This window comes from Anopheles ziemanni, chromosome X (assembly GCF_943734765.1).
Source record: "Anopheles ziemanni chromosome X, idAnoZiCoDA_A2_x.2, whole genome shotgun sequence".
NCBI classification, from domain to species: domain Eukaryota; kingdom Metazoa; phylum Arthropoda; class Insecta; order Diptera; family Culicidae; genus Anopheles; species Anopheles ziemanni.
In genome coordinates this window covers 567,360-580,491 of record NC_080707.1, presented here as the reverse complement: position 1 = coordinate 580,491, position 13,132 = coordinate 567,360, and the positions used below count along the sequence as shown (strand labels likewise).

General features: G+C 47.2%; 2 protein-coding genes across 3 annotated transcripts; both read right to left on the bottom strand.

Moving 5' to 3' along the window:
• Nucleotides 1-1,523: 1,523 nt before the first annotated feature.
• Nucleotides 1,524-4,108, bottom strand: LOC131290879 (mastermind-like domain-containing protein 1). 2 transcript variants are annotated; one of them, XM_058320064.1, is made up of 4 exons: nt 3,966-4,108; nt 3,698-3,886; nt 2,186-2,966; nt 1,524-2,110 (listed from the first exon to the last, which is right to left on the bottom strand). In XM_058320064.1, the coding sequence occupies exons 1-4, from the start codon at nt 4,054-4,056 to the stop codon at nt 1,909-1,911; spliced, it is 1,263 nt and encodes a 420-aa protein (XP_058176047.1). In that variant the 5' UTR covers nt 4,057-4,108; the 3' UTR covers nt 1,524-1,908. The 2 variants fall into 2 exon arrangements, with proteins under 2 accessions (XP_058176047.1, XP_058176048.1); XM_058320065.1 differs by having other exon boundaries at nt 3,716-3,886.
• A 1,026-nt stretch (nt 4,109-5,134) lies between these two features.
• On the bottom strand, nt 5,135-6,331 carry LOC131290410 (nuclear transcription factor Y subunit beta-like). The gene is made up of 2 exons (XM_058319564.1): nt 6,030-6,331; nt 5,135-5,276 (listed from the first exon to the last, which is right to left on the bottom strand). The coding sequence occupies exons 1-2, from the start codon at nt 6,329-6,331 to the stop codon at nt 5,135-5,137; spliced, it is 444 nt and encodes a 147-aa protein (XP_058175547.1).
• Between the last annotated feature and the right edge of the window lie 6,801 nt (nt 6,332-13,132).

Here is a 13,132-nt window from a genome sequence, read left to right as displayed (position 1 = left end):
GCCAGCGAAGTAGATTAATATAAAATATACACTGCATTCAACTTGATAAAACCCTGACCCATCATGTGGCGGCTGAACAGAAACAAAAAACAAAAACATACGAATGATCTACGAAGTAGTTAATACGATACAGGCCAAACATTCCCGACGCCCCCGTCCCCGTGGCAACCCGACTCCGGTCATTGCACCCAAGTCCAAGGAATGCCGTCCAAGAGTGCCACCGCAGTGCTCCAGCGCAGCAGCGAGGGGAAGGATTGGGGGAGAACATTGAATCGGTGGAAGGGGGGGATCGAGGGCCAACCAGAGATGAAGAGAAGGAAACCATTAGATTGCCGTTGATAGTCATTTTAAGCATATTTACAACATACCGAACTCGCGCTTGACGCTTAATTACGATTACGATTTCATACAAACACACACACATACACACAAACTGTGTAGGCCAACATGCCTAAAGCAGTGAGCCGGAAGATGATGAAACAAGGACACACCCGAATATAAATAACCAACTGATTTTGATAATCGGTTGCACATTGCAAAGGGATTGGATAGGATTTATAACGAACTAATAAACGAGGTACAGTGGATAGACCCAATCCATAGTTTAGCCGACGACCGGGATAGCAGACGGACGAAGAGAAATTAGATAACTTATTGTGGCGCGATAGATGATACTGGATTCTTATTGATTGATTACCACATTCACACAAGATTAGCAGTTAAGGAAAAATGAAAACATTATATTAAATAATTATCTGACTAAATGGCACAACAAATGAATCAAAAATCACACAAAAAAAGAGTGGGTAGGGGATTTGCACCGAGGAGTTTAAAAAAAAACGGGGGGAAACCCATATCGGTGGACTGGAATCTTTACTGTTGCATGGTAGGTTAAGGCAGAAAACAGAACACAAAACCCAATTGGAGGCGATTTCCTTAACGCTAGAATTTAACTGGAATCATGTGATGTGCATGTGAATCACGAGGTGGTAGAGCTAGAAAGGGGGAAAGTTAGGGCAGATAAAGAAAGAAAGGAAAAAAGTATTTGTTCACTATATATATACATACATATATATACATATTCGTAGGCCTAAGGATATATAAACGTATATTTTATCGGTGTATACAAGAAGGGCGATCCGTGGCGGCGGTTTGGATGCCCCCGAGTTGATGTTACCGAGAGAAACCACATTACTGAAACCACTTAAACGAAAAAGAAAAACAAAACAAATTATTAGACAACGCTAAAGTAAACCCATTGACCATTGACGAAGCGTGAGATGCCGAACAGAAGGGGAAAGTGGTGGCTGCTACCATCTGCTGATTAAACCTAGATACTGGAAGATCTAAAAACGAATGTACACCCCCGGAAGCAGTCGAATCGGATTAACGCGCACACTGTATAAATTTCGCAAAAGCTGGATGGACTAAATAAACCAATATTTTGTATGTATTCCTTCCCAACGGAATCGGATGCGTTTGCTTGGCCAAACCAATGGAGCGGAGAGCGGATTTTGGTAAATTACCGTTAGTTTCGTACCGGTGTCGTGTTTATTATGCAATTTTCAAAAAAACAAACAGAAAATATTAATCTCCAATCGTCGATAAATATTCCATTAGAAATTCTATAATGTAATACGTGGTATCGCCCGCCGGCAACCTGTCCATCGTTTGCAAACGCTCTCTTTCTATCTCCCCTCTCATACTCTCTCTATCTGCCCTGATTCTAGTCTATCGTTCGGCTGTCGTGCCTGTTAGGTTTGTATCTCGCTAAGGTAAGTAAGGTTGTAAAATCGGTTTGGAACAATCTCTCGTAAGGCCAGTTGCGGTAAAGGCGCTGCTAGGCTAAGGCTTCTATAGTTAGTTAGTTTCGCGTTGTCTGATGGCACATCGGAGGTGTTCGGGTAGTTAGAGGTCTGTCACTGGCCCGATTCCGCTGACTCCGCCATGCTGTTGCTGTTGCTGCTGCTGCTGCTGCTGCTGCTGCTGCTGCTGTTGCTGCTGCTGCTGCTGCTCCTGCTCCATGGAGGCGCGCGAGACGGTGGCGGTACGGGCGCGATATGGTGTTCCATTACGTTCTTGGCTCACGAGGTTCAGCGAATGCTGCAGCCTGCGAGGGGGGTGTAATGTTAGTGAATGGTTTAAAAACAAGGGACCACCACCAGGGACAGCTGACGTGACTTACATGTTGATGCGCGTTTGATGCGCGGACTTGGCGGCGACGGCGTCCTGCAGTTCGCGGCGAAGCTCTACCTCGCGGAGGTCCGAGTAGTCGCCATTGGAGTGCGGCGTCAGATGGCCCACGGTTTCATCGAACACGGCATCCAGGTGGCGGATGTCACCGCGTTGCAGACTGCCGCTGAGCGACCGGGAGCCGCTGGACAATGGCGAGATGCCGCTTACACCGGCGTTCGGGCTGGCTATGAGGCCCGGATGCGGCATAAGTGGCACAGACGACGGTGGTGGCGGCGGCGGCATCATGCCATGCAGAAATGGCGGAACCCCCGGCAGCGGAATGTTTTGGGAGTAGTGCATTGGCGACGGTGGCCCGTACATATGTTGCTCGTCCGCACGGTGCGGGTACGATTGCAGCAGATGCATCAGTGGAGGTGGCGGTCGGTTTTGGTTGGACGGTCCGCCCTGCCCGTTCGGCCCGTCCAAGCCGCCCAAGCTTAACGCCATCATAAGGCTCTGCACCAGCACATTCGAGCCCTGCTTCAAACAAACGACGTCCCGTTCGAGCGTTTCCAGACGTCCGGCGTGCACCTGTGCCGTGCTGTCTATCTTCCGGATGTCCCGCTTCATTTCAGCGAGATCGCTCTGTATACGGCTGATCTGCAGCTGCAGTGGTAACAGCTCCTGGGTCACCATCACCTTCACGTGCTCCGTCATGCTTGCCTCGCGGACCCGCAGTACCTCGCGCATGTCAGCCACCACTGCCGACGTCACTCCAGGCGCGTAGTTGCCTGCAAGGTGAAAGAAAATAGCGTTAGAAAGCGTGTCTTGGATAATAACATAAGTTTCCTTGTTTTCCTTTTGTTTTCATTATGCCTTTTTGCAGAGATATTTTCGTTCTATTATGTTCTCTACCACTTTCGTCGAAATTAAATAACGTTCGTATTTAAATAGTTTTTATAATGGATAGCACCACCCTTACTATGAGGGTGAAAAAGGTAATTTTATACACTCGACAGTACGGTGCATGTTTCTAAATATGCCCAAACATCAACTAAGGTAACTTCTCCTCCTAACGTACCTTTATCTCTAAAGCAAGAGATTTTGTGTCCAAAAGGCAACCACTAACAACAACATACGCATTAGTGAAACAAAAGTTTAACGATAAAAATCCAACAAATAATTTGGTTGGTTAAAAGAAATGGTAAAATTTTCGGTCAATATGCCTATCTTTAATTCACAGGTAGGAGCTGAATATGGGCAAGTAGATATAGAACGATTTTTATCATCGACACAACACCAACGGTGATAAGAAGGACGGCTGCTTCAAATAAAGACGCACACCGTCTTCATAGTAGTTACGCTCTTGTTGACCAGATTGCGAACGCAACACGGTGGATAGATAAGCAATTTCAATTTCAATAACATTAAATTAAACGGAGGTAAATTGCGTTAGCAGTATAAAGTGGTGAACCGATTGCTGGCTGTGCGCTACAACGTGGACAGCCGAGTTTAAACACACTTGAGTAGTCGTTGCAACCTTGCGATCGGTAGGACGGTGCCGGGCTTTGCAAGCCGAGGCTGCTGTAGTTGGGGCCGCCTCCGCCGACCGGCTGGCTCTGCGTGCTCAGCCCGCCGATGCTGTCCCGCCGGGGAAACAATCCGGGCACGCTGGTGCTCTGGCGTGCCTGCCTCGACCATTCCGCGTCGTCTGTGTTGGTGGGGAGAAATGAAGAAATCAATTTAAAACCCGAAACCGCAAAAATGGGGTTTGCGAAAGGCTCGCGTACTTCTAGCGTCCCGCGTGCGTCGGCTCATCCGTGCATAGGCATGCTCCTCCAACGCGTAGTCCCCGTTCCCATCCGGATCGGTGGCCGGCATCACGGCCGGCGGGACGCTCGGTTCGTCCGTCTCGGTGTCGGAACAATCCGTGCTCTTTCTGTAACGAAAAACAAAATAACGCGATAAAAGATAGACGAAATATTCCGGTAAGCGTATTCGTGCACAGCGAGAAAAGAATGTAAACTAGAAGGGCGAATGAATGGAACCACATAAAATACGAAAAGTGACCAATCGCCAAATGTCGCTGAGGTCAGGTGATCGGACAATAAACCGTGATGCCGTTTAGATAAATGTTCAGTGCGTGCAGTCGCTATCTCATCCAAGACGGTTCGCCTTTTTTCCATACGCCACAGCGGACGGGGTTTGTTATCTTTACGCACCCTCCCTGCCCCGTTTTGGTCGGCAGAAACCGTATGCGAAGGCAAGGTGCGTGCGCGCCTGTGCCTGGGAAATCTTCGGGAAACCGTAGCGCCACCGAACTATCGGTCACATGCATATCGAAGGCGTCACGCATGACCGGAGCGCGATCGATCGAACAGCAGTGTGTCGGGGCGCCGACGAAGCAATGCCGTACGTGAACCCCACAATCAAACAAGGCGAGAAAACAAGGGCGTACTTAACGTCGCTAGCTTTAGCCTAGCAATTTACCGCCGGGCACAGTCGAGCGGGCGAAAACCGAAAGCACAACTCCGCACCGGCCCGTAGGTTTAGGCTAATCGCTGGCGGCGCATATCTATGTGTATCCGATGGAAAAGTTTGGGCATGCTGCTTCTTCACCGGCTTAATTGTTGTCAAATTAGATACGCATCTCGGCGCTGCCTTAATAAAGGAGGGAGAACCGCGATAAAGAGACGGTTCCGAACCGGTCGTGCGCGTGCTGCATCGCTGCCCTAATGGCTAGCCTCCTATCCGCCCATCGAGAAAACAGTCCATTATTGCTAGCTTTTCTCCTCAAGCTCTCCCCCGCTCTTTGTTTCCCTTACAGCTCCGACACTAAAGCGTGGTAAAGAGGATTTTTACACCACTAAACGGTATTTATGATTAATACAAACCCGGTACGGAAATTAAAAAAAAAACCGTTAGGATTTAAAAGTTTTTTCTAGAGAGTTAATATTTCTTAAACAATCCACACCAGTATATAGTCTTGTGCATCCTGAAAGACCTTCTCGATGACATCGGTGGATAAAAATAGTACGAACATATGTCGATGTTTAACCGACAACGCCCGGGATAAGGCCGACTCGCAGGGAGGAAATGCCCTGCGATCCGAAATGTCAGCAAGTGCATAGTAGCTGTTAAAATACGCCACCTTCTGTAATACCAACATAAATAAACAAATATATAAATATGTTGATGTTCATATTGGAACTCAAGCGGGTTCTTCATAGTAAGGACTGCGACTAACTCAAATGCATAGTAGAAAATGTAATAATTGTTTCATAGGTATAAACATTGCATAGTACATGCAATATAAGAGGAAAACATCGAAAAAACAAGGTCAAAGGGACTTTATCCAACAAAAAGTGGCACACTTGGCTTGATGAAGATTGTTGTAATAATAAAAAAAAGGGTAAGAGCAATAAAATATTGATGGAACTCACGGAATTAAACGAGATGAAACAAATTGCGGCGGCTGCTGCTGTCGCGGTTGTTGTTGCTGCAGTTGTTGCCGAGATTGTTGTTGTTGTTGTTGCAGCTGCTCTTGCTGCTGTTGCAGCTGCTGTTGCTGCTGTTGTTGTTGCTGCTGTTGCTGCTGCTGCTGCTGCTGCTGCTGCTGCTGCTGCTGTTGTTGCTGCTGTTGCTGTTGCTGTTGCTGTTGCTGCTGGTGTTGCTGCTGTTGCTGCTGTTGCAGCTGGTGTTGTTGCTGCTGCAGCTGCTGTTGTTGCTGCTGCTGTTGTTGTTGTTGCTGCGGTTGCTGTTGCTGTTGCTGTTGCTGTTGCTGTTGCTGTTGCTGTTGCTGTTGCTGTAGCTGTTGCTGTTGCTGTTGCTGTTGCGGCTTCGGCTGCTGTTGCTGTTGCTGCTGCTGTGGCGGCTGTGGCGGCTTTGGCGGCTTTGGCTGCTGCTGTCGAGCTTGTTGTTGCGGCTGTTGTTGCTGCGGCTGCTGCTGTTGCTGCAACCTGTTGACCAGTTGTTGCTGCTGCTGCTGCTGCTGGTGCTGCTGCTGGTGCGGCTGCTGGCGTTGAAATGCCGATGGATGCAGCGAACAGATACTGCCGGAGGTACTGGGACGCGGATCCAGCATAGCGACTTCCTCTCGTTCCACCTCTGCCTGTTCGACCTGTCGCACGTCGATTGGTAAGAATCGGTACGACATTGCCGTTCTAGTGTACCTCGGTGGCGGAGACGTCGGCAGTGGGTTCAGAGCCCGCAACAGGCGCGGTCTCGCAAATAATGTTGCTGGTGGCAAAGAAAAACGAAGTAACAAATAAACTGTATTCAGTTTGTATTCCAGTTCCTTACTTGTATACAAAAAACAGCCCTTTTTACTTAAGATATAGGTAGTCTTACAGAATCTAAGCGAACCTTAAGTTTCCTGGTTGTCTTACTGACTTTCCGCCCTCATATCAAAAACTCACGCGATTCCCAACCACACAGCAACACACCGCGGGCCACGTACCAGTAAATTTCCCAGCCCAGAGTTTTCCACCGCACTGTAACTACAAGACGACCACTGCGTAACTGGCTCGCACGCCGAGAAAGCACGAACCATGTTTTGGGCCGGCAACAAGAACAGGGATCGGACTGGCCAGGGTTGGGCAGCACACTTACGCGCATTGTGCGCGTGTGCTCCGGTGCGAGGTGGGTGGTGAACGGTGGATGGAGCTGGAAAAACCCAACCCCCACGTAGTGGCGAACCACGGGCCAGCGCTTCATTTTTGTCAAAACCTCGACGAATTTTGTGTTTCGAAGTTCCGTAAACAAATTCATGGCTTTATTACATTTCTCTTACGACACCGAACGCTTTGCTAATGGAACAAGGAATTCATGCCAACTTTCAATTCAAATCAATTGAAGGATTCAATTTGCAAAACCTTGTTTGCAGACGAGATTAAAACCTAAACCGTTCGTCGAGCCACTGTTTGGGTATGTTGTGTTAAGCTACGTAGCGGTTCGTTAATATCCATATCGTGCTGCCCTTCTATTGGACTAAATGTTCTTTTTTTTATCGAGTTTGCATATGTTTATTTTATTCTTTCGTTGACGCCAAGTCGGGCCATTAAAATGCGCGTCGTAAAACGACGATTGGTTGCCGCATGACGATCGCAACATGTGTGTGGGTAGATTTTTATGTTTTAATATTCTCATCTCCCTAATTCGCGTTCAGGATTAACCCTGAAACAGCCATCGGTTCATTTGGTGCATTGCAGGATGGTAATAGTTGATTAATAAAAACCCAAGCGTGCTCAATAACGCGTGGGAGACAAAAAAAACACTAAATTAATACAATAAAAGCAAACCGGTCACCAGTGCAGTGTGTATGGAGTAATCATGGTTTCAACAGCGTTCGATAGGAAATTTTACAATCGATTGAGGAATGAAACTGCCAACATGAAACCGCATTATCCGGTTTTCAGTATCCATAACATGCAAATGGTATCTTTCCACCCGTATGACCTGCTTTGTAATAAGCTTTGGGCATAATTTGGAAACACGCATCATTCTCCAGTATTGGCTTAATATGCACAACTAGTTTGCAGGTTTTTGGATTGTATCGAATGGTACACCTCACTGGAAATAATGTTTATCTTCCCTAACACAATACTACAAACTTGTATAACAAACAGAAACAAAATACGCACTCTCCTAGTTTCCCGAAGTGCGACATTTGTTACTCAATTTGAGTGCAGGATACGATCAGCAGAGCACACACATGCACAACGAAATTGCAAATAAGTTATTAAAAGATCGCAGCTACCACCCGGGAAGCCGGCATGGGATAGCGGTGGAGCGGTGCATGAGCTTTATTGTCGCAGATGAGGTCGCCTTAAAGTTGAGTAGTCTTGAAAGACCAACTCGATGTTCGTCAGAAGATAAAAATAAACCCGGCCATAAGCGGATGTTTGTACTGCAGCAGAAGAGGCAGTTGCAAAACCACCCCGCGTATGGGACGAATTCCATGATGTCCCCTCGAAGCTGGCGGGGATCATTATATTCGTTTTTTAGCAACGGTTTTCCGGGAGCTGGTGAACACACCTCTCCCCGCTGCTCTTTCGTGCTGCAACATTTTGCAACGACGGAAGCCAAAAAAAGACCAAAAGAAAAGGCAAAAGGCGAGAGAAAACCCACTGAGGAGCGTTTTATGCGTTTCGCGTCGGGAATGTAAGGAAATTGTAATTGCAGTCGATTGAAAAATAGGCCAACATGTGTTTCCGATTATGTTACGGCACCGAACGCCACTTTTCCTAGCACGCAAAATGCGGAAGATGCGCCGAAGAGCAATGCGTTGTGCGTTATTTTCCTTTACGCGGGGGGAAATTAAAAATAGCTGTTGTCAGGTGAGGGGCCCTTTTTATCAGACCTCTTTAATTCCTTACACTCAACCTTTGATTTCTTTAACCAAAGGTGCGATGCGACCATTGAAATTATTTTTCAGATATGCCAAAAACCGGGCTGTAGCTATTCCCGCCATTCCTTTTCGTGGGACAATAATACGTGGGCTCTGAATACTTGGCCTCGCCAGTATTGAAGTATGTATTGTGGATGCCCTGTACTTTTCACAACGTTAGAATCGTATGGTTAGAATACTAAATTCATCCAGGGTCATTTCCATCCAGCTCGTTAGTGTTATACATGCATCTTTAGACTCACTTCGTGCAGATCGCTCTGACACCGTCCGCCGCGTGACGCTGCGTGAATACGGCGTGGATGCCCTCGAAGAGTAACGGGGAGGCGGCGACGAATACGGGGTATACGGACGAACATCTGCAAAACAAAAATTAATAAAAAAAAAACCAGTGTAAGAATGGTCGTGATACTGTTAGCTAAATGAATTCAATAGCAGCCTTAAAACTAGATAAACAATTTGTACAACCGAATACAGAAGGGAACATCGGATCGGAAGGGGGAAATCTCCCGGGAAAAAACTGATTTTCCCAGCGTCTTTCGCACAAACGAACGCGGCACTGATTTTAACAAATCTTACTATGTTTTGGTGAAATTAACAAGGAAACCTCGGTTGATAGTTGAGACATGAGATCTACGTCTTTGGGGGATAAAAGTCTTGGTAATCACCGGTTGATCGAGGAGTCGTCGCAGGCGTCGACTTTGGTTTCGGCTGGCTCGGCTTCATCGTAAGGAGATGGATTCACTTTCGCACTACTAGAACGTTTCGCACAGAACTTCTGACACAGACTGAAGCCACTGGAGTGCCGGTCCTGCCTCGAACCCTATCAGGCCGGCGATGCTCCAGCCTCTAGCATCGTCTCCTCGGTTCGCTGTAGGGGACGACAACGGCAGCGATCGTTACGAGTCATTCCGCCAGAAGGACAGGAGCTCCGGCTTGCAAGCAGCTGGGGAGCAATAAAACGGCTTGATCGTCTCGTTTGCAAACCTTCGTTAAAGGCGGGTTCGAGCCGGAAAGTGAAACCGTCCGGGTGAACTTTACCAACGCCCGGCATGGCACCCCCTTGGGAGAGGATCGGTTGCCAGAGAAACGCATCGAGCGGCACTTTTATTGTTTTCCCCCATCGTGGACTAATTATTAGCGCACATCTTGTTTTCCACCACATTGACTTATGCAGGAACAGGCATACGAACCGAAATTTATGCCTTAGCGTTTAACAAGCATTTGGTTCAAGCTGTGTTAAAAATTACAGGAATGTGCCTGGGGAGATGATAGAGCCGATCACTTGTTGGAGCTGAGTGTTTAAATCGTATAATATTAGACTAACCGAGGTTTGCTGGTTTTACCGTACTGCAGCCTCCAAACGCAAGCCATGGCACGTCATCACGGTGAACAAAAACTCGATTCATAAACCTGAGCTTTCCCCCGGGAAGGGAAATGACGTGCCGAATGCTTGGTGGATGAACGCCGGGCGCAAGCGAAATGAGATGTGAAAGAAAACCGGGAACGCTATGCGCGCCGTCGTTCGCTACGGGAAAGCAGAGAAACATCTAATTTTTCGATGAATGAAAAATCCCCGTTAGAGTGTACTGGTTTGGGGCCGTTGAGAGATAGTTTAGGGCAAAGGTTGCCACTTGTTTGTGGTTTACTTTTCCCAACTCCCAGGGCCTGATCTAAAATGTATGAGACAAAAACGGGCGGTATTATTTATGGGGCCAAAACATGTGTTACTTTTTGAATAAGAGAACCATGATTCTTACTACCTTATTACAATATGCAACGTTGTTGATGCGTGTTTTAGGTTCCATATATCGGATATCTGAACTTCTAATGTCATATGTTTTCTTTTCATTCAATTCCAAGTTAAAATGTTTTTCGACATTCAAATAGGATAACAGGAAAACTGCTACTTTCGTAAAATATCACAACGTATCTGAAGCCTGTTGGGAAACGCTGGTTTAGAGAGTTTAGGGAAAACCTACAGAGAAAGCATGGGGCAATGGGCATGGGAAAAAAGGCAGGAGGCTTGTTCAGAGGGAGAAAGCTTTTATTCACTTACCAAAGACGAGCCGCCGGTTCTCTAGGGTAGCTGGGGTGGTTGGCGACCGATTTGACCAACCCGGTTCTGGCCACGAGCACACCGGTCCGCATGAAAATGTACCCTTGGCACCGGCGTTCCTTTCCTCCCCTGGGGGCGGATCGTTCGCTAATGAGTCGAAACGAAAACAAACGACGCACGTATCACGGCAACAAACCACAAGTACACAACGTTTTTCTTAACAAAACAATTGTGGATCGAACACAGCTGTTGGTTGATGGCCGAAATTGTCAAACCATGGGATATTGTGTGTGTGTGAATGTGCTTGGAGGGATTTTTAGCGAATGGTTTCTCGATTGTTTTGATGGACGGCGAACATTGGTCGATGCGGGGGTGGTGCGGTACAGGCAATGGTAACGAAGGAACGTCCGGTTGAGAGGGTGAGTCAGTTGGTTGGTGGAATGTTGAGTTATAGCTGGTTGCGCTTGCCTTCTGCCGATGTTACATCCCTTCACCCGCCTCCCCCCCACACAAGCTAACCACTCACCCTACACAATTGCTTTTTCACGACGAAGCTTTCCTCTCGCCTAATTGTTTACGCTTTCGATCGCTTTGCATTACGATAGCTGAGTTTTCTAACAGCACACAGCCGAAGGAAAATAGGCACTGGTTAAGCGAACACCAGCGAGCTTATGCACTTTGGAACGCAAGACGGTCAAGACGCAAGATATGATTTCGATGCGAGCTGGACAACAAGCTCGAAGCACCTTCCTCTTCGTGGAAAACCATCCACCAGCCGCTACCGACACAGGTTGTTGATATTTCTAGTGCACACCAATTTCCGCACCTGCCGTCACCAGTATCAAGTGACACCATCAGAACCAAAACTAGCAGCAACAACAACGAAATAAACCACCAACTAAAAGTTGCACAGCAAATGAAATTAACTGAAAAAGTCTCCACTGCTTTTCGTAACACCTATCCGGGTCTGCTCGCGACACGAACGGTGGTCAAATGATGGAAGGTGCTAGGCGAGCAGCGGCGGGGGCAGTAGGGCAGCTGGCAGCTTGCAACTGATCGTTTTTATCGTTTGGCTGTCACTCGCGGCGATCGAAACCGTGCAGTTTGCGGTGTCCGTTTGAAAAAGTCGTTAGCCGACCAAGAGTGGTGCTGTTTCGGCGAGAAAATGCTATCTAAATGCTTTCGGATGTCGGGTGATTGCCTCAATTACACGTGCTAAAAATTATAAATATTTACAAACACATGAAAAAGAAATTTTCATTGGTAAATCTATAAGCGCACAAGCTAACCAATTCAAAGCTTCAGCAACATTCGAAAGCTTTTGTTATGTCGAGCTTCAAAGCCCTCGTAATAACTGTAAACTTATGTTTAAACATATGTTTGTCCTCTTAAATTATGTTAATGTTATAATGTTAAAATTGTTAATGTTCACCGTTGAAAAAAATAAGTGAATCATCTTAATGAACAGGAAAAGTTAAACAACCGCTGATTAAAATTCGTCTTTCATTGATTGGGGTGTATATTCATGTATAATATTAAGTTATATTTTAAAACATGTATAAGCCGTTTAAGTTTTTTTTTCGCGTGCGTGGATACATGTATGGTCCAAATAAATATAGTGTTCAGGGACGAATAATCTATGGGCAATGAAGTTTAAGAGAGAAGTACGATATGTTGATATACTTCTCCGATAGTGCTTCGGCATTTCTTTACATTCCTATGGTTCATACACGGGAAAGTAAGGCTACTAGAATTTTGATTTATAGTTAACAAACTCACATGAGAATAATCGCCGGCGCTGTCCTCCAGCACAGTGGACAATAAGTTAGTTTTGGAGTTTTCGCAGAACGCTGGTGCCAGCGGAAAGATTGAAATGTATTATCCATTGTCCGCGTACAGTTCGGCCAGGATGTCATGGTCGAACGGAAGGTAGGCTGGATTTGCTGTTGATAGCCTGTACCCATCACGTGTCGGTCGGCGGATACTATTGGATTACAACCAGGCGCTCGCCGAATCCGAGGCGCCCCAGCTGCGATCGAGCGGGAGAGTTGGACAATTCGGTGCAGCGATGTACACCCGCAATCAAGGGCCACATTGTCCAATTGACCCGACCATCGGCGGTGGCGGTAATTAAGTTTATCAAAAATCTGCGCGTAGCATCGTGGATTCGGTACGCGGTCCGATTCTGTCCTACGGCAGTAACAGGGGGCCTGTGAGGCGACACGTGACGCGCAGCCAGAACGGCCGGCATGATCAGAGCACCGTGACGCGGTTGAGTCGGCTGGCTGGCCGGCCGGATTCCGAAGGCAGACACCCAAAACCGTGGCGGCTCAGCTTCGACTGAATGGGGGGCTAGGGAGATCTGCACGGTGGGCTAGGGGAAGCCGCCGGGGGGGGGGGGACCAGGAAGGAAGGCGAAGGCTTGCTAGGGTTACATCATCAATATTGACATAATTTTGCTAATTTAATTAAACGCACCGTTCGAACACCCG

What these genes read in the sequence shown, in the direction of transcription:
- LOC131290879 (XM_058320064.1), bottom strand. Translation starts at nt 4,056, where the DNA reads ATGCCGGCCACCGATCCGGATGGGAACGGGGACTACGCGTTGGAGGAG. An exon ending in ACGCACGCGGGACGCTAGAA is followed by an intron (nt 3,887 to 3,965) that starts GTACGCGAGCCT and finishes CCACCAACACAG; the next exon opens with ACGACGCGGAATGGTCGAGG. An exon ending in AGGTTGCAACGACTACTCAA is followed by an intron (nt 2,967 to 3,697) that starts GTGTGTTTAAAC and finishes TTCACCTTGCAG; the next exon opens with GCAACTACGCGCCTGGAGTG.
- LOC131290410 (XM_058319564.1), bottom strand. Translation starts at nt 6,331, where the DNA reads ATGTCGTACCGATTCTTACCAATCGACGTGCGACAGGTCGAACAGGCA. An exon ending in CCGCCACAGCAGCAGCAACA is followed by an intron (nt 5,277 to 6,029) that starts GCAACAGCAGCC and finishes TTCGGATCGCAG; the next exon opens with GGCATTTCCTCCCTGCGAGT.